We start from the raw sequence: 14,098 nt of genomic DNA, 5'->3' as shown, positions 1-14,098 counted from the left end.
ATTGCAGGTATTAATAGTTCATTCCTTTTTTTTATTCTTGAGTAGTATTCCATTATGTGAATATTCCAGCATTTATTATCTACTCTCTTGTTGGTGGATACCTAATTATGTTTGTTTTGGATTATTATGAATTTAGACTTTATAAATGTTTTTTTATGAGACTTTGTAGACATATCTTTTAATTTTTCTTAAATAAATACCTAGGAGTGGAATTGCTGGGTCATGGGGAAAATGTATATTTAATTTTTTTTTCTGCCTGACTTTTCCATTTATACTCCCACAGGCAATATGAGAGTTTAGATTGTTCCACATCCTCACCAGCATTTCATGCTGTGAACATTTTGCATTTTCTCTGTTCTAGTGTAGCAGCATCTTGTTAGAGTTTTAATACGCACTCCTCTTGTACTAACAATACTGAGCACTTTTTCATACATTTTTTGGCTTGATCTCTCTTGTGTGGTGTTTTATTTTTATTTGTCTAAATTGAATTAGAAAGAAGGACCTTTAAAAATGTTTATAAGTTCTCAAGAGTACCTTTCATATGACTTTGATTAGGAAATCTAGACTAAGAACAATAATAGATTTTCCTTCACATGTTCATAGTTCTGAAGGAAGAAATTATTGGAAAAAGCCATGTAGAAGATATTGCCAAAACCAATTATTTTTTTAAATAAGCTTGAGGGGCGCCTGGGTGGCTCAGTTGGTTAAGCGACTGCCTTCGGCTCAGGTCATGATCCTGGAGTCCCTGGATCGAGTCCCACATCGGGCTCCGTGCTCGGCAGGGAGTCTGCTTCTCCCTCTGACCCTCCCCCCTCTCATGTGCTCTCTCTCATTCTCTCTCTCTCAAATAAATAAATAAAATCTTTAAAAAAAAAAAATAAATAAGCTTGAGAAGTTTCAAAGAGTCTGAAATGTTCCTTTATCATCCACCACTAAGTCCATAACTTATTTTGTTTGGAAAATGGACTCTTAAAAGAACATGTTTTCTTGTGATAATTCCAGCTTTACAGGGTTGGTCCAGGATGCCAGTGCTGAGAAAAATAACATTTATGGATTGCTTTCTTATTCCTTTTCATTTTCTTTGGTCTCTAATTTAAAAAGACCAAAGGGGGGTGGGAAAGAAGAAAGGAAATTTGGTGCTCTTGCAGCAAAATGCAGCTGATTTTAATAGTTATTTACCTTGCTTGATAAATTCATGAAGTTTGGTGACGTGCAAATTCATAGAAAAAGCTTTGGATATGATTTCTTCCCCTGTCCTCAAACTTTTCCTTCAATTTCACTTGGTCCTACCCCTTCTTGAAAGCATTTATCTGATGCTAATTTTAATTGATGGATGTTGCCATAGTTTTATAGCATAAGGAGAGGAGCAGATGATCTGGTAAAGCTAGGATATTAACAAGGCAATTGATTAGAAGACCCAAGCTACTCAAACAATGCATGTACCTTTCCCTCACCCCCTTGCTCACACACTCTGGCTTTGCTCTTCTCATCAAATAGGTGGAGTCATGCCCATCAAATCACACTAGTCAAAATCAATAATTCTACTTAGAATGAAGTTTTTTAAAAGATTCAATAATAGCATATCGAGATGCTTGGAAACTTTCAATTCTGAATGAGTGGGACAAGCAAGGTACCCTTGACAGAAATAGGGGACTCTTAAGACATAAGTAAAAGGGAAGAATTCAGTGGTGATGCCTGAAAAAAAGCACTTTGAGTACTTGTGGATTTCATTTACACATGCCTCCTTTCTTCCTAGTTAATAAAGAGTTGACATTTAAAGTCTTGGTGGAACCTGAGAAAAAATAGTAGTCCTTGTTTAAAAGCTCTGCAACTACTGTGCATGTTATAAACACCCAAATAAACCCACCAGGATTCTAAATCAATGTAATTAGAAGCAGACTTGGAGAAATCTACCCCTACGTGATGGTGGGTTTTTTTGTTTGTTTGTTTGTTTTGTTTTGTTTTAGAATTTCAGCTAAGCCAGTAGGTTAGAATAAGGAGTAGTAGCTATAGGGAATGATCACTTCTTGAAAACTGGAAGATTAATACGCTGAATTTTTCCTTCAGGAGTACCTTTTTAAAAAAACCATTGGAATCTGAATGCCGTTGGCTTGCTACAGGAACATCTACTGGGGTCATTGTCATCCATCAGAGTCTGTATTGGTGCCCTGGGTAAAGCCTCTGGTTTAAAAAAAAAAAATCAGTTCTCATTGATTCGTACAGCCCCATTTATCCTATGAAAAGCAAATAATTTATTGGGAATTTTTTTTCTTCATACTTTGATTTTGGACTTTCTGTATCCAAGTCCTGTGTAGTAAGTTGCCAGGGAGAAAACCACTATGCTTTCTTTTAAGTTTGGAGTATTAATGGAGTATCACTTTATCCTTCATGACACGTGGCTCTATGCCTGTTTGCACAGGGTCCATATGGGCATCCATGTTCTTAAATCCTTTTCTGAATCCACATTGGAAAGTAGATGTGCTTAATTTACAGTTTTTATTCTTAATAGGCTTTGAATGGAAGAATGTACACATTTGTGCTCAATATATCTAAGGTCCAAAGAAAGCTTTCCAAATTGGCTCAAATGAAGAGTAAAACATGTTTTTAACCAAAATTTATTTCCTCATTAATAGCTTACTTTTTCCTTCCCATGTTTCCAGCTTGTTAAAGTGTTCAAGATTGCTTTAGTTCTCACTCCTTTGCCAACTTATTAAAGCTTTATGATTTGTTTAGAAATCATTTTCACATTTTCTAACACTTTCATTTGTACTTATTTACAGTTAATGTAGAACGAGGCCTTTTCGGCCAGTCCAGAGCAGGCCCTTGCCTTTCTATTTGTTCCCCGCTTGTTTTTAAGAAGTGAATATTTTTGATGTCTGTGCATTTTCACTTGATTGAACTCATTGCCTTGTTACCCATTCGTCTTTGCATGTAAACTTTAAGCTCTGTGAGGACAGGGACCATGTGTATCTTAACCAGCTTTATCTTCCCAGTCCCTGGGTCAGCATCTGGCACATAGTAGGCCTTCAGTAAATATTTATACTCAGTGAATAAAGAGTAAAATGCCAGCGTTTTCACATTGATGTCTCACCATTACTTCAAACTTAAGGTGACAAAATCAAACACCTACTATTTCTTCTTGATAATCAGCTCCATTTCTTAGTACTTTCCAAAGTACCTTAATTCTTCTGTTTGTTCCTACTTGAAACTTGATTCATTTATTCATTTTTTTATTTGTCCTCTCCTATAGCTAATGAGCCCCCAGGTTCTCTGAGTTCTGCCTTGGGCAAGTACATCAATGTCTTCTATCTCTCCATGTCCATGCCAATGATTCTCATTCAGACACTTGTCACCTTACCGTGGTTCCTGGGGATCACATCCAGGCTACTTTCCCTGGCTCCTTTCCTACCCCAATCCATCCTGGCTTCTGCAATGCCAAGGAAATTTAGATTATCCATCATCAGCTCACTCTTTCTTCACCTCAGGTTTCTCTTTCTTCTCTTCTTTCCAAGGAACCCATTTCTGACTTCAGACAGTGCTCACCATCCCGTCCTGCCCACGCTCTGTAAGCTTGCACTCTCACACTGGTGCCCTCACTGCCCTTGGGGCCCTGCCTCCTGCTTGCCAATATGTTTGTGATTTCCCCATCCCAAAACATCTTCTTTCAATCCTGTTCTCTCTTCCAAGGGATTTTTCAATCTCTTAATTCCAGAACTTCTCAGAGTGGTCTGCTCTCTTATTCCCAGTTTCCATACCCGCCCCCGCCCCCAGTCTTTATTCCTTTTCAGTGGCTTCCCTTCCCTTTCTAACACTCCACTGAAATATCTCTTTGTGGTCACCAATGATCAATTAATTGCTAAATCCAGAAGAGTTTTCTCCGTTCTTACACTTTCTAACCTCTCTGTGGAATTGGTGGCCATCTTCCTTTTTTGACATTATACATATGTTTAAGCAGGCTCCACGCCCAGTGTGGAGCCCAGTGCAGGGCTTGAACTCATGACCCTGAGATTAAGACCTGAGCTGAAATCAAGAGTCAGATGCTTAACCGACTGAGCCAACCAGGCGCCCCTTTCTGACATTTCTATTTAGGTTTTCCTCTTAGCCTTTTCCTCCTCTCTTGTGTTAATTTGTTATCCTACCTCCCCAAATGGAATAGAGTTTTATCCTTGGATCTCTCGTCTTTGTTTCCCCCTTATCTCATCTGTGCTGTCTTTAACTATCACTTCCAAGTAGAACAGTGCTTCTCAAACTTTGTGCACACAAATCACATAGAAGACCTTCTTACAATGCAGATTCTGACTCCAAAGGCCTGAGGAGCATGAGATTCTGCATTTCTAAAAGGTAACAGGAAGTGCTGATATTGCTGCTGTCCTGAGAGCAGTGGGAGTGACAAGGATGTAAATGGCTTCCAGTGCTGACATCTGACCTTGACTCATTTCCAAGTTTCTAAGACTGTATTTTTAGTTGATGGAATTCTCTCCATTACAGGGGCCACATAATGTGGTTAGTACCTCAGACTCCAATTAAATTCATATTTTCTATACTACCAAAAGAACTCCTTTCTATTACTTTAATTTTCTTTAAGTTTAGAAATTCAGTTTGGATTTGTATTTACACTCTTCTTAGCACCCATATCGCACAAGGAATCCAGTCTCATCAATTCTTCTGTAGAAATATCACTTTGATCTATTTTTTTCTCTTCATTTCGTTTCTTCCACGATTCATTTCTTTGTTCTCTCCTATCTGGATTATAGTGCATTAATTGAGATTCCTCCTTCCAATTTCTCCCGAATTCTTCCAGTGCTGATAAGTCTAGCCTTCTTCATCACTGCTCAACTTTATTCACCAGCTGAAGAATCTCCACCAGCTCCCCACTGCCTGGTAAAAGAAATTGTAGAATCTCTCCTGCAGTCTATCTCTAAGAATATATGAGTCCTGCTCCTGCCATGAGCTTTAAATCTGGACTACTTTGTTTTCCTGGACCTACGTAGGATGTCCTGCTTTAAATCACACCTCTAAGATGGGATTTAAAATGTGGTCTGTCCATTTCAAAAGTTCAGGCCACCTAGTGCTGTACCTAGCCACCCTCAGGACCCTGTGCTTTTCACCCTGACTTCTTTAGTTCTATCCATTTGTACACCTACCTCCTCCCCTCACTCTACTGTGAGCTCATTTGTGAAGTTTTCACGATGCCCTGCTCCTCTTCCAGTGCATGTGGATCCTAGCATCATGCTTTATAATAGTAGGTCTCAACAAAGGTACAAATGAATAAGTAGGTGGAATGTTCAGAGCAAGCCTTAAAAATCATCTGGTCAGGGGCCCCTGGGTGGCAGTCGGTTAAGCGACCAACTCTTTATTTTGGCTCAGGTCATGATCTCAGGGTGATGGGATCGAGCCCTGTGTGGGGCTCATGCTCAGCACAGTGTCTGCTTAAGATTCTCTCTCCTCTCTTCCTCTGCCCCTCCCCCACCTCAAATAAATAATCTTCAAAAAAAAAAAATCTGGTCAGGCCATCTAGCTCTTGAACCTCTTCTGCAACATCTCCCATTCAGAGTCCACAATGAGTATTTCCAGCAATGGTAACAGCATAGATATGGAGGGTAAAATTCTGGTCAGATTGACCTAAGTTCAAAATCCTGTTCTATTATTAGCTGAGTGGCCTTAGACAGTTACTTAAATGGTTTAAGCCTTGGGGTTTTTTTTAATCTGTAAAATGGGTTAGTAATAGTAATATCTCATAGAGTTGTCAGAATTTAATGAGATGATACATATAAAATCGTTAACACAGTGTCTGGCACACAACACTCAATAAATGGAACTGTGTTTGCTATTCTTGTTAATTTTGATATTATTTGCCTTACTTTATAACTTCCATTTCAGGCAAGCTATTCCATTTTAGATAGCACTAAAATCAATAGAAACTTATTCCTTCTGTTGATTTTAAGCCAGCCACCAGTAGGTGATAAAGAAGAGAGATTTTGGAAATTTTTGACCAGCTTGAAAATTATTTTAAGAGTCCAAAGATAATAAAGACCTAAACTGGTCCCATGAGTGCTTAGAAATAGAGAAGAGACAAGTAAAAGAGGAATCATGCAGGAAACCTAATTGGGCTTGAGAACTGATTGGACATGAGGGGAGAAGGTACCCGAAGTCAACAGGAATAGGAGTAGATTTGGAGAAGAATATGAGTAGATTTTAAGGTAGTTAGGAAATTCACAGAGGATTAAATCATTAGATTTGATCAAAAGGTTTTATTAACAGACCAGACACCAGATTACAAAGAGATTTAGGCCTCATGAGTCATGAGAAAGTGGGATAAGGTAGATTACTTTGAAGAAATTTTGTGTTGGCGCCACCTGGGTGGCTCAGTGGGTTGAGCATCTGCCTTCAGCTTAGGTCATGATCCCAGGGTCCTGGACTTAAGCCCCATATTGGGTTCCCTGCTCAGCTGGGAATCTGCTTCTCCCTCTGCCTCTGCCCCTCTTCCTTGCTTGTGCATGCTCACGAGTGCTCTTTCTCAAATAAATCTTTAAAAAAAAGAAATTCTGTGTTAAAAGATAGCAGGGATAAAAAGGGAATATTCATTTTATTTTTGTTAGAATGAAAAATATTTAAACAGTTATTCAACTCAGAGAGTGAGTGAATGGAATAAGGAAATGGTATAAAATTACCTAGATGCTTATGTGTTGGCAGAAGGGAGAACCCTGGAATCAGGGGCGGGGGGGGGGCAGGGAGGGCATGATAGGGAGAGACACTTTGAGAAGAATGGAGTGAGGACAGAATTTCTATCAGCAGTCACCAGTCTCCACAAGGCAAGAAGAAAAATACTGACAGAGGGGGTGTCAGGAAGTGTCCTTTGATATGAAGAGATCAAAACATGTGTGGAATAGATGTTTTAGGAAATATAATGGTAGCTAATTACATAGAAACAAAAACATTGCCAAAAAAAGCATAGAAAGTCCAAATGATAGCCAACCACATGCATCAAGCCAGGCTGGTTTGTGAAAGGACTAAATTTATCTTGATATTACTCAATTTCTGCTCTTGGTAATTTATTGCCAGTTATTTCATAAATTTTGTTTATGGGGTTTCTATCCTGTGTTCTGCCTCTGTGTTTTATTGGAATAAAATGTCTAATATGCAGCTACAGTCATCTTTTAGGAACAGAAAGGATCTCAAAGATTGGCTAGTCCACCCCCGTTCTCTTTTGAGGGAGAAAAGTGATGAATAAGTGGGCAAAGACTCCCATGAAAGCAGGCTACTAGTTTGCAGCTGACAAATATCCAAGCCAAGCCTCTACCTGCCTTCTCCACATTTTGAGGAGCTAAGGATTTTGTTTAAGCTACAATAACCATTATTGTTAATGTTCATACTATTAGGGATATGTAAGCAGAGATAATGGTATTTGAACCAAACACTACCTTCAATAGTTCCTTACCACTTAGGACACGAGATGTTCTTGTTCTTAAAGTCCAAGAGGCAGGCTTGCTAGAGGCAGGCTTTCCAGGGGTCTGATCTGATGACCTTCACTGACTGCTACCTGTATCTTTACTAGACTTGTTGCACTTGTGTCCAAATTTAATCATCCACAGAAAAGGGTGCAATCAATGTTTGATCCTGAGTATCCTCTGACAATAATGGGAAGTCTGTGACTCCATGTTATGGTAAATATACAATGAAATAATAAACCTTACGTAATGTTAAAAGGAATTAGAATTGTCCTCTTCCCTTCTAGGTCATTTTACCTGTCTTTTTTCATCTCCTTTTGCCAAGCACCATAGTAGAAAGACAGTCCAGTGCAATGCTGAAGGTATTAGCTTAGGAGTCAGAAAACAGCCATTTGCCTGGCTCTGTCACTGATTATCAGAACCTAGACACTTATAGTCTCTCATTTTCTTCTATGATAATTCTTATTCTGTCTTCAGAGTTTATTGTATGAGTAAACTGAAACACACTGTAAAATCTTAAGCCTTCTGCAAATGTTCAATGTAGACATTTATTGTATTTTCCTTCAGTTTGCATTGATTCTATAGGAATGTTGAGTTTGGTAAGTGAAACCTTACACAATGACACATTGAAAAAGATCATTGTAAACTTGATTGCTTAGATCAGTGTTTTTTGGTGATGGAGTTATTGTCCATTTAGAGTAATTATATTCTAATTTTAGAATGACCCCATGAGCACCCAAGTATCCGTCTTATTCATTCCACAAATATTTATGGAAAACCTTCTGTGTGCTAGGTTTCAGCTTTGCTTATTATCATAAGACCTAAATCTAGCTTTAAAATCAAGGAAATGTGACTTATTACTTTACACCAAATAGTCTTATTGACTCTTTTAACACTTAGAACTTGCCTATATTATACAGTTATCAATTAAGCCACTGTTGACAAGGATAACCTCTCTGAAGCAGAAAAGTTAGCTGCCTGTACGTTTATTTTTCCTGACAAACTTGTATCAGAGAGAGTATTTCAAATGCTTTGTGATCAAGATAAAAAAAAATTGCAAAATGGATTTTTTTTTTTAACATGTGGGTAAGTTCGTAGAGCATTTTTATACCATTTCATTCCTAGAAAGATGATATAAAATCAAGCTTATGTGTAACCCTGGAATCTGGCCTTTGGTCATTATGTTAGCAGCGCGCCAACCACCGCCCCCCCCCCCAATCATATGAGGAATTGAGACATGTATCCAAAGTAGAGCTGCATAATTGTGGTAGCCCATCTGGTCTGATTTTAGCTTCTCTGCACTTCTCTGACATTGTGTGGTATCCAAGGCAAGGAAAAAACAATAAAAATTCCATGCAGCATACTTGTCAATAAATGTTTCATAGATTTCTGTTGATGTTTCAACTCACAGGACACAGAGGATTACTATTCTATACTGTTCGTTCCCAGTAGCAGTTAATATTTTGGCTGAACAGCCTCCTTCACTCATTCTGGCTTTTGCTCCTTTGAAATAGGAGACTGGAGCCCCGACGGTAGTTTTACTAGAAAGAAGGAAGCATATCAGTAGCTTGTAACTAGTAGGAAAATAGTCTGAATATACAAATACATTCAGGATACAAATATACAGAAACATAGAAAATCATCCCCGGTCTGTATTTGTTAAACAGTACCCCCCCACCCTCCGCCGCTGACTTCACAGGCATTCAGTGTGTGCATTTGCACAGGGTCCCCTACTTCAAAGGGCCCATGTTTGGTTTAATGCTCTACTGTCTTTGTCTTGAAATTCTTAACCATTTTTTAATAAGGGGTCCCATGTTTTCGTTTTGGAACGAGCCTCATAAATTGTGCAGCCAGTCCTGGCCCTTTTTCCAGAGATTCTGGGTAATTGTGTTTGTGTAGCATCAACAACTTGTGCCTGGCACTTAGAGATGGCAGTAAACATTTTTAGCATGAGTATATGAGTGATTTTATAAGGCTTTAAATAAAAGCAACCAGCCTGAATCTTAGTCCATTAAATTATGCTAGGGTGGGGAGTGGGAGAGAGGTACTAAATTTTTTAGAGAAAATTTAAAATAGAAGAACTGAAAATAATACAACAAATACCTATGTGTCCATCATCATACCCGACAGGTATTATTTTATTTACTGAAAATGTTTATTTACAAATAAAAAGCAGATGAAATTCACCTGTTGGCCCCACCTCTAATCTCATTTATCTCACTGGGAACGAAAGCTCCAACACAAATATTAGATCCTTACAGTATTTGTTGTCCCTTTACACCGCCAGCAATAATATATGGTAACGTAGTTTTTTTGTGAGTGTTTCAGTATTTATGTAAATCTTATGAGACTATATGTATTATCTTGTAATTTGCTGTTTTCATTCAATATTTTGCTTGTAAAATCTGTTCATACTGATACACGTAGCTCTAGCTCATTCATTCTTGTTACCATGTACAGTACTAATGAAATCCCCTGTCCTGATCTGCTGTCCCACCTAGTGAGGCTGTTTAGAGCATTGTCAAGAGGAGTCTTTGTATTCTGGTTCTGCCACTGGTTAAAGTCACTAGGTGGGTAACAATGGGCAAATTAAGTGATCTTTCTGAATGTCTTGTTTTCACATTTATAAAATGGGATTAGTAACTTCTACCACTTAAGGTGACTTTAGGACAATTAAATGAGATAATATATATAAAACCTTGCATCTGATACAAGCGCAAAAAAAGGGGTGAGGATTATCATTACTTTACCATATATATGGCTGAATATTACCAAGCCCTAGGCATATACATAACCATGATCTTAAATTTGCATTGTTTCATTTTTTTCCATTGTACCCTTAGCTTGGCTTTGGTCTTGATTCTATTTTTATAATGATAAGAAAATGTTACCCTTAGAATGCAGTCCTCGATACGACTTAGAGTTTCAGGTCCCCCTTTTACAAAATTGAACAATACTACGTTGGTGGACATTCTGTGGCATAAACCCATGCAGTTCCAGGCTTACACCCATCCAGCTATAAAACTACAATATGACGCACTTACAAAATTATATCTATGCTCTGCTCTATGCATAACTGGAAAAAAATGAACATCCAGCATTTTCCAACTTTCCTTTTGCAAAGTAGTGAATAATAGAACTGAGAGGTCTGAATTCTGTCAGTCTGTCAGTGCGCTGCTGCATGCGCTCCAACTCAGGATTAGAACTTAAAATAAGTACACACTGAGCTATTTTTTTCACGTTCTCTACAATTTCTAAAAAAAATAACAGAAGCCAGTATTAAACACAGTCTTTGAAGTAGATGGGAGTCTGTGGTGTATTAAGAAACTCAAAATAGCCTTCTGAACCTCCCTGTGAATTTCAAGCGTCGTATTTTGGTTATTCAACAGATACTATACGATTCGCTATAGAGAAAAGGATAAGGAAAAGAAATGGGTTTTTCAACTCTGTCCGGCCACTGAGACAATTGTGGAAAATCTAAAACCCAACACAGTTTATGAATTTGGAGTGAAAGACAATGGAGAAGGTGGAATTTGGAGTAAGATTTTCAATCACAAGACTATTGTTGGCAGTAAGTACCTGGAACTGCTTCAGTGAGCTTTCTGTAATTCTTACTTTTTTTCCTAAGTACCGAATTTTTAATTATTTTATTCTTAAATATGAGATGAGTTAATTCCCATCCTCTAGTACTTAAAAAAAAAATACAAAGGTGAACAGATTTTGAGTATTGGTATTTCAGAACCCTTTATATTAATGCATGGTTTTTTCAACAAAAAAAAATGATAAGCTGATGTTTGATGCCTCCATTGATAACAGTTCTTTGGCCATTGTAGTATTTTAAATCAATCTCAGATCTATGAGCACAACTGAGTGAAAACAGCAGTAATGTGTGCAGGTGTTTGGAATTGAAAGCCGGGCCAGTAAAAGTGAACATAAAAAGACTTCAGGGGGCCCTGGGCTCTCTTCCTGTGATCCCTTCATTCAAACTTCATTGGAATCAGTGTTTTAAATGATAGCAAACAAATAAGATGATTAACAATGTCAGAGTTAGAACAGGAGTTACAGTTCTTCATAATGAGTAGGAAGAATTAATTTAGGAACACAAAGAATGAAAATAATGTTATTTTCTCCTTGTTTCTGTCAGGTAAAAAAGTAAATGGGAAAATCCAGAGCACCTATGACCAAGTCCACACAGTGGTAGGTACCAGGTTATTCTCAGGAATGTTTTTTAGCAATTTTGTCTGCATTATGTTTTTGTTGTTGTTGTTTTGTTTTGTTTTTATAAGGAAATCAGTCTGTTAGGAAGTGTTGAAATGGGATTAACTGGCTCTGGGGCTTTGTGTAAAGTACTTAATGCTTTAGGCATTTGCTAAGTTTAGAGCTCTAAAGTACTGATAATCAATGGAGTTACTCAAGTATTTCCATATTCCAGGTGTTTTGAGGTTATGCTTATTATCTTCTGTGCAGTGGATTGTTTTTTAGAATAACATGTTTCCAGAGTGAGTTTGGACATGCTCTGTTTTCATTGGTATTATTCATTTTTGTCCTCGGTCCTCTTCCCTCTATTCTCTCATGTCCTACTTAAAAAAGCCAACCTTTTCCAAAACAACGAAGCAACTGGCTTGGTTTTTTTACTGTGCCTAGCCTCTCGTGCAGTAAATATCTGCACATCTTACATGCCTGACAATCCCCCCATCTAGACCTCTCCCCGCTTCTCTCTCACTACAGAAACTCAGTCCCTTGTTCTCTCTTTCCCTCCACTTGTCAAAATCTCTTCTCAGGAAGCACCATCCCAGTTATGTACTACTTGTTATAAATGCAACCCATTGTTATAACAACCACAGAGATATTTGCATCTTAAATCATATACCCAATTATAAAGTGAAGACCATTATGTCCTGAGCGGGTAAAGGAGGCATCAGCATTCTGAAAACTTCCTAATATATATGATCAAATTTCTTTCTAGAAAGGTTGTGCCACTTCACAATCTTGCTATCAATGTATCAGAGTTACCTTGCTATTATCAACATTATTATTATCCTGATTATCAACATTCTATATTTCCATCACTAAATTTTCAGCTAATGTAATCGTGTAAAATGGTTTTTTAAATCTCTATTTCTCTGATTTCTAAAATAGCAGTACTTTCTTCACTTGTTTATTAGCCATTTGTCTTTTCCATTTAATGACCTTTAGTTTTAGTTCTTAAATTTAGTTCTTTATTAGGAGTCTTATGGGTTTTATTGAAGAGTTTAGTTCTAAAATTTAGTTCTTGGGAATCTCATGGGTTTTATTAAATAGTTTAAAGACTGTAGATTAAAGAATATCAACTCTTTGTGATATCGAGGAACATTTATTCTCACATTTGTTACCAATTTTGTTTATGGGAATTTTTGAAATAGGCAAGTCTTAAAATTTGTTTAATCAAATTATTTGTCTTTTCCATTGTCATATTTTCAGTTGCATTATATTTTAGAAAGCCCTTCCCTATCCAGGGAGCAAATATTTCCCTATTTTGCTTTTAGTTTTATAAGTGGTTTGATTTTGTGATAATTAAACTTTATATGAGTTTTATTTCACTATATTGCAGGTAGTAAGGTTATGTACTGACTCGGTTCTGCATTTTTTTTTTTTTTTGCAAACAATCATTTGGCCTAGTACTAAGTATTGAGTTGTGCCATTCCTTATTAAGGTCCCTCTGGCTTTGTCTCTCTTAAATCCAATCACAGGGAATAGAGTTGCTCTTTGTTTCTCTTCTAGAACAATCCCCACTCATGTTGTGAATGGTTACCTAGGAGCTATATCTTATCTCTCACCCTCTTGGCTGTCCTGCTGTGTCTTACATGTGACTCAATGATGTCATTTCTTTCATTCCTTTTTATCAGCAATCATATCCCAATAATGTCTTGTGGCAGAATATTTCATCTAGTGAGAGTTACTCAGCAAAATTGGGAAGGATTGTTGATGTTTACTCCCAAGGAATTTAATTTCTTTTTCATATCATAAATAGCCATGATGAGAAGGCCCAGGAAGAAACTTCCTGCATCTGTGACCCAGAGCCAGATACTTTATCACTTCAAGCTGTGAGGTGGAGTACCCCCAACTCCAGCCAGCTGTGATGAGCTGTGGTTTGAAACTCTTGGCTATTTCCAAAGGAAAACCCAAATTAACTGAAAAGCTATTTTAAGGCTTCTCTGTGAGACTTTCTTCATTGTCACCTTCTGGAAAGCCATCTGTGCTCTTGGGTAGCTCTGGAACACAGGAAAGTTGAAAAGGATCCACTTGGGATAGCCTTTGAGCATCTGACATGGCCACTTAGAATTGATTCTGAAAATATTTTAGAGGTATATTCTCATCCAAATAAAGTCAGTATCAATCCAAATATTCAGACAGACATCTCTGAGACTGCTTTGAGAAGGCAGTATTTTAAGAGATATGAAATAAATTTACTTTTAGAGTTTTAAGCAAAAGATACATTGAGAAATGCTTTCATTCACCTGTACATGCTTACACCTAAAACTTATATGCAGCAAAAACTTAGCAGATGTTAAAGAAGCCCCATCTTAAGCATCTGGTTACATTATATACATAATTCATGTATCTAAGGACGTGTTGGGCTGGCAAGCCCGGGTGTGCAATGTATAGCAGAG

At 37.5% G+C, this 14,098-nt stretch overlaps 1 protein-coding gene across 2 annotated transcripts in view; it reads left to right on the top strand.

The window, feature by feature from the left end:
• The window catches only part of ABI3BP (ABI family member 3 binding protein), a 239,679-nt gene that overhangs the window by 89,856 nt on the left and 135,725 nt on the right, over window positions 1-14,098 (top strand). For both annotated transcript variants that reach the window (XM_032406430.1, XM_032406431.1), the window contains exons 5-6: window positions 10,838-11,019; window positions 11,593-11,645. In XM_032406430.1, coding sequence (XP_032262321.1) covers window positions 10,838-11,019; window positions 11,593-11,645 — 235 coding nt within the window. The remainder of the gene's footprint in view (window positions 1-10,837; window positions 11,020-11,592; window positions 11,646-14,098) is intronic.

Source organism: Phoca vitulina, unplaced genomic scaffold, assembly GCF_004348235.1.
Source record: "Phoca vitulina isolate PV1807 unplaced genomic scaffold, GSC_HSeal_1.0 scaffold8, whole genome shotgun sequence".
NCBI lineage: Eukaryota > Metazoa > Chordata > Mammalia > Carnivora > Phocidae > Phoca > Phoca vitulina.
This window is presented reverse-complemented; position numbering and strand designations above follow the sequence as displayed.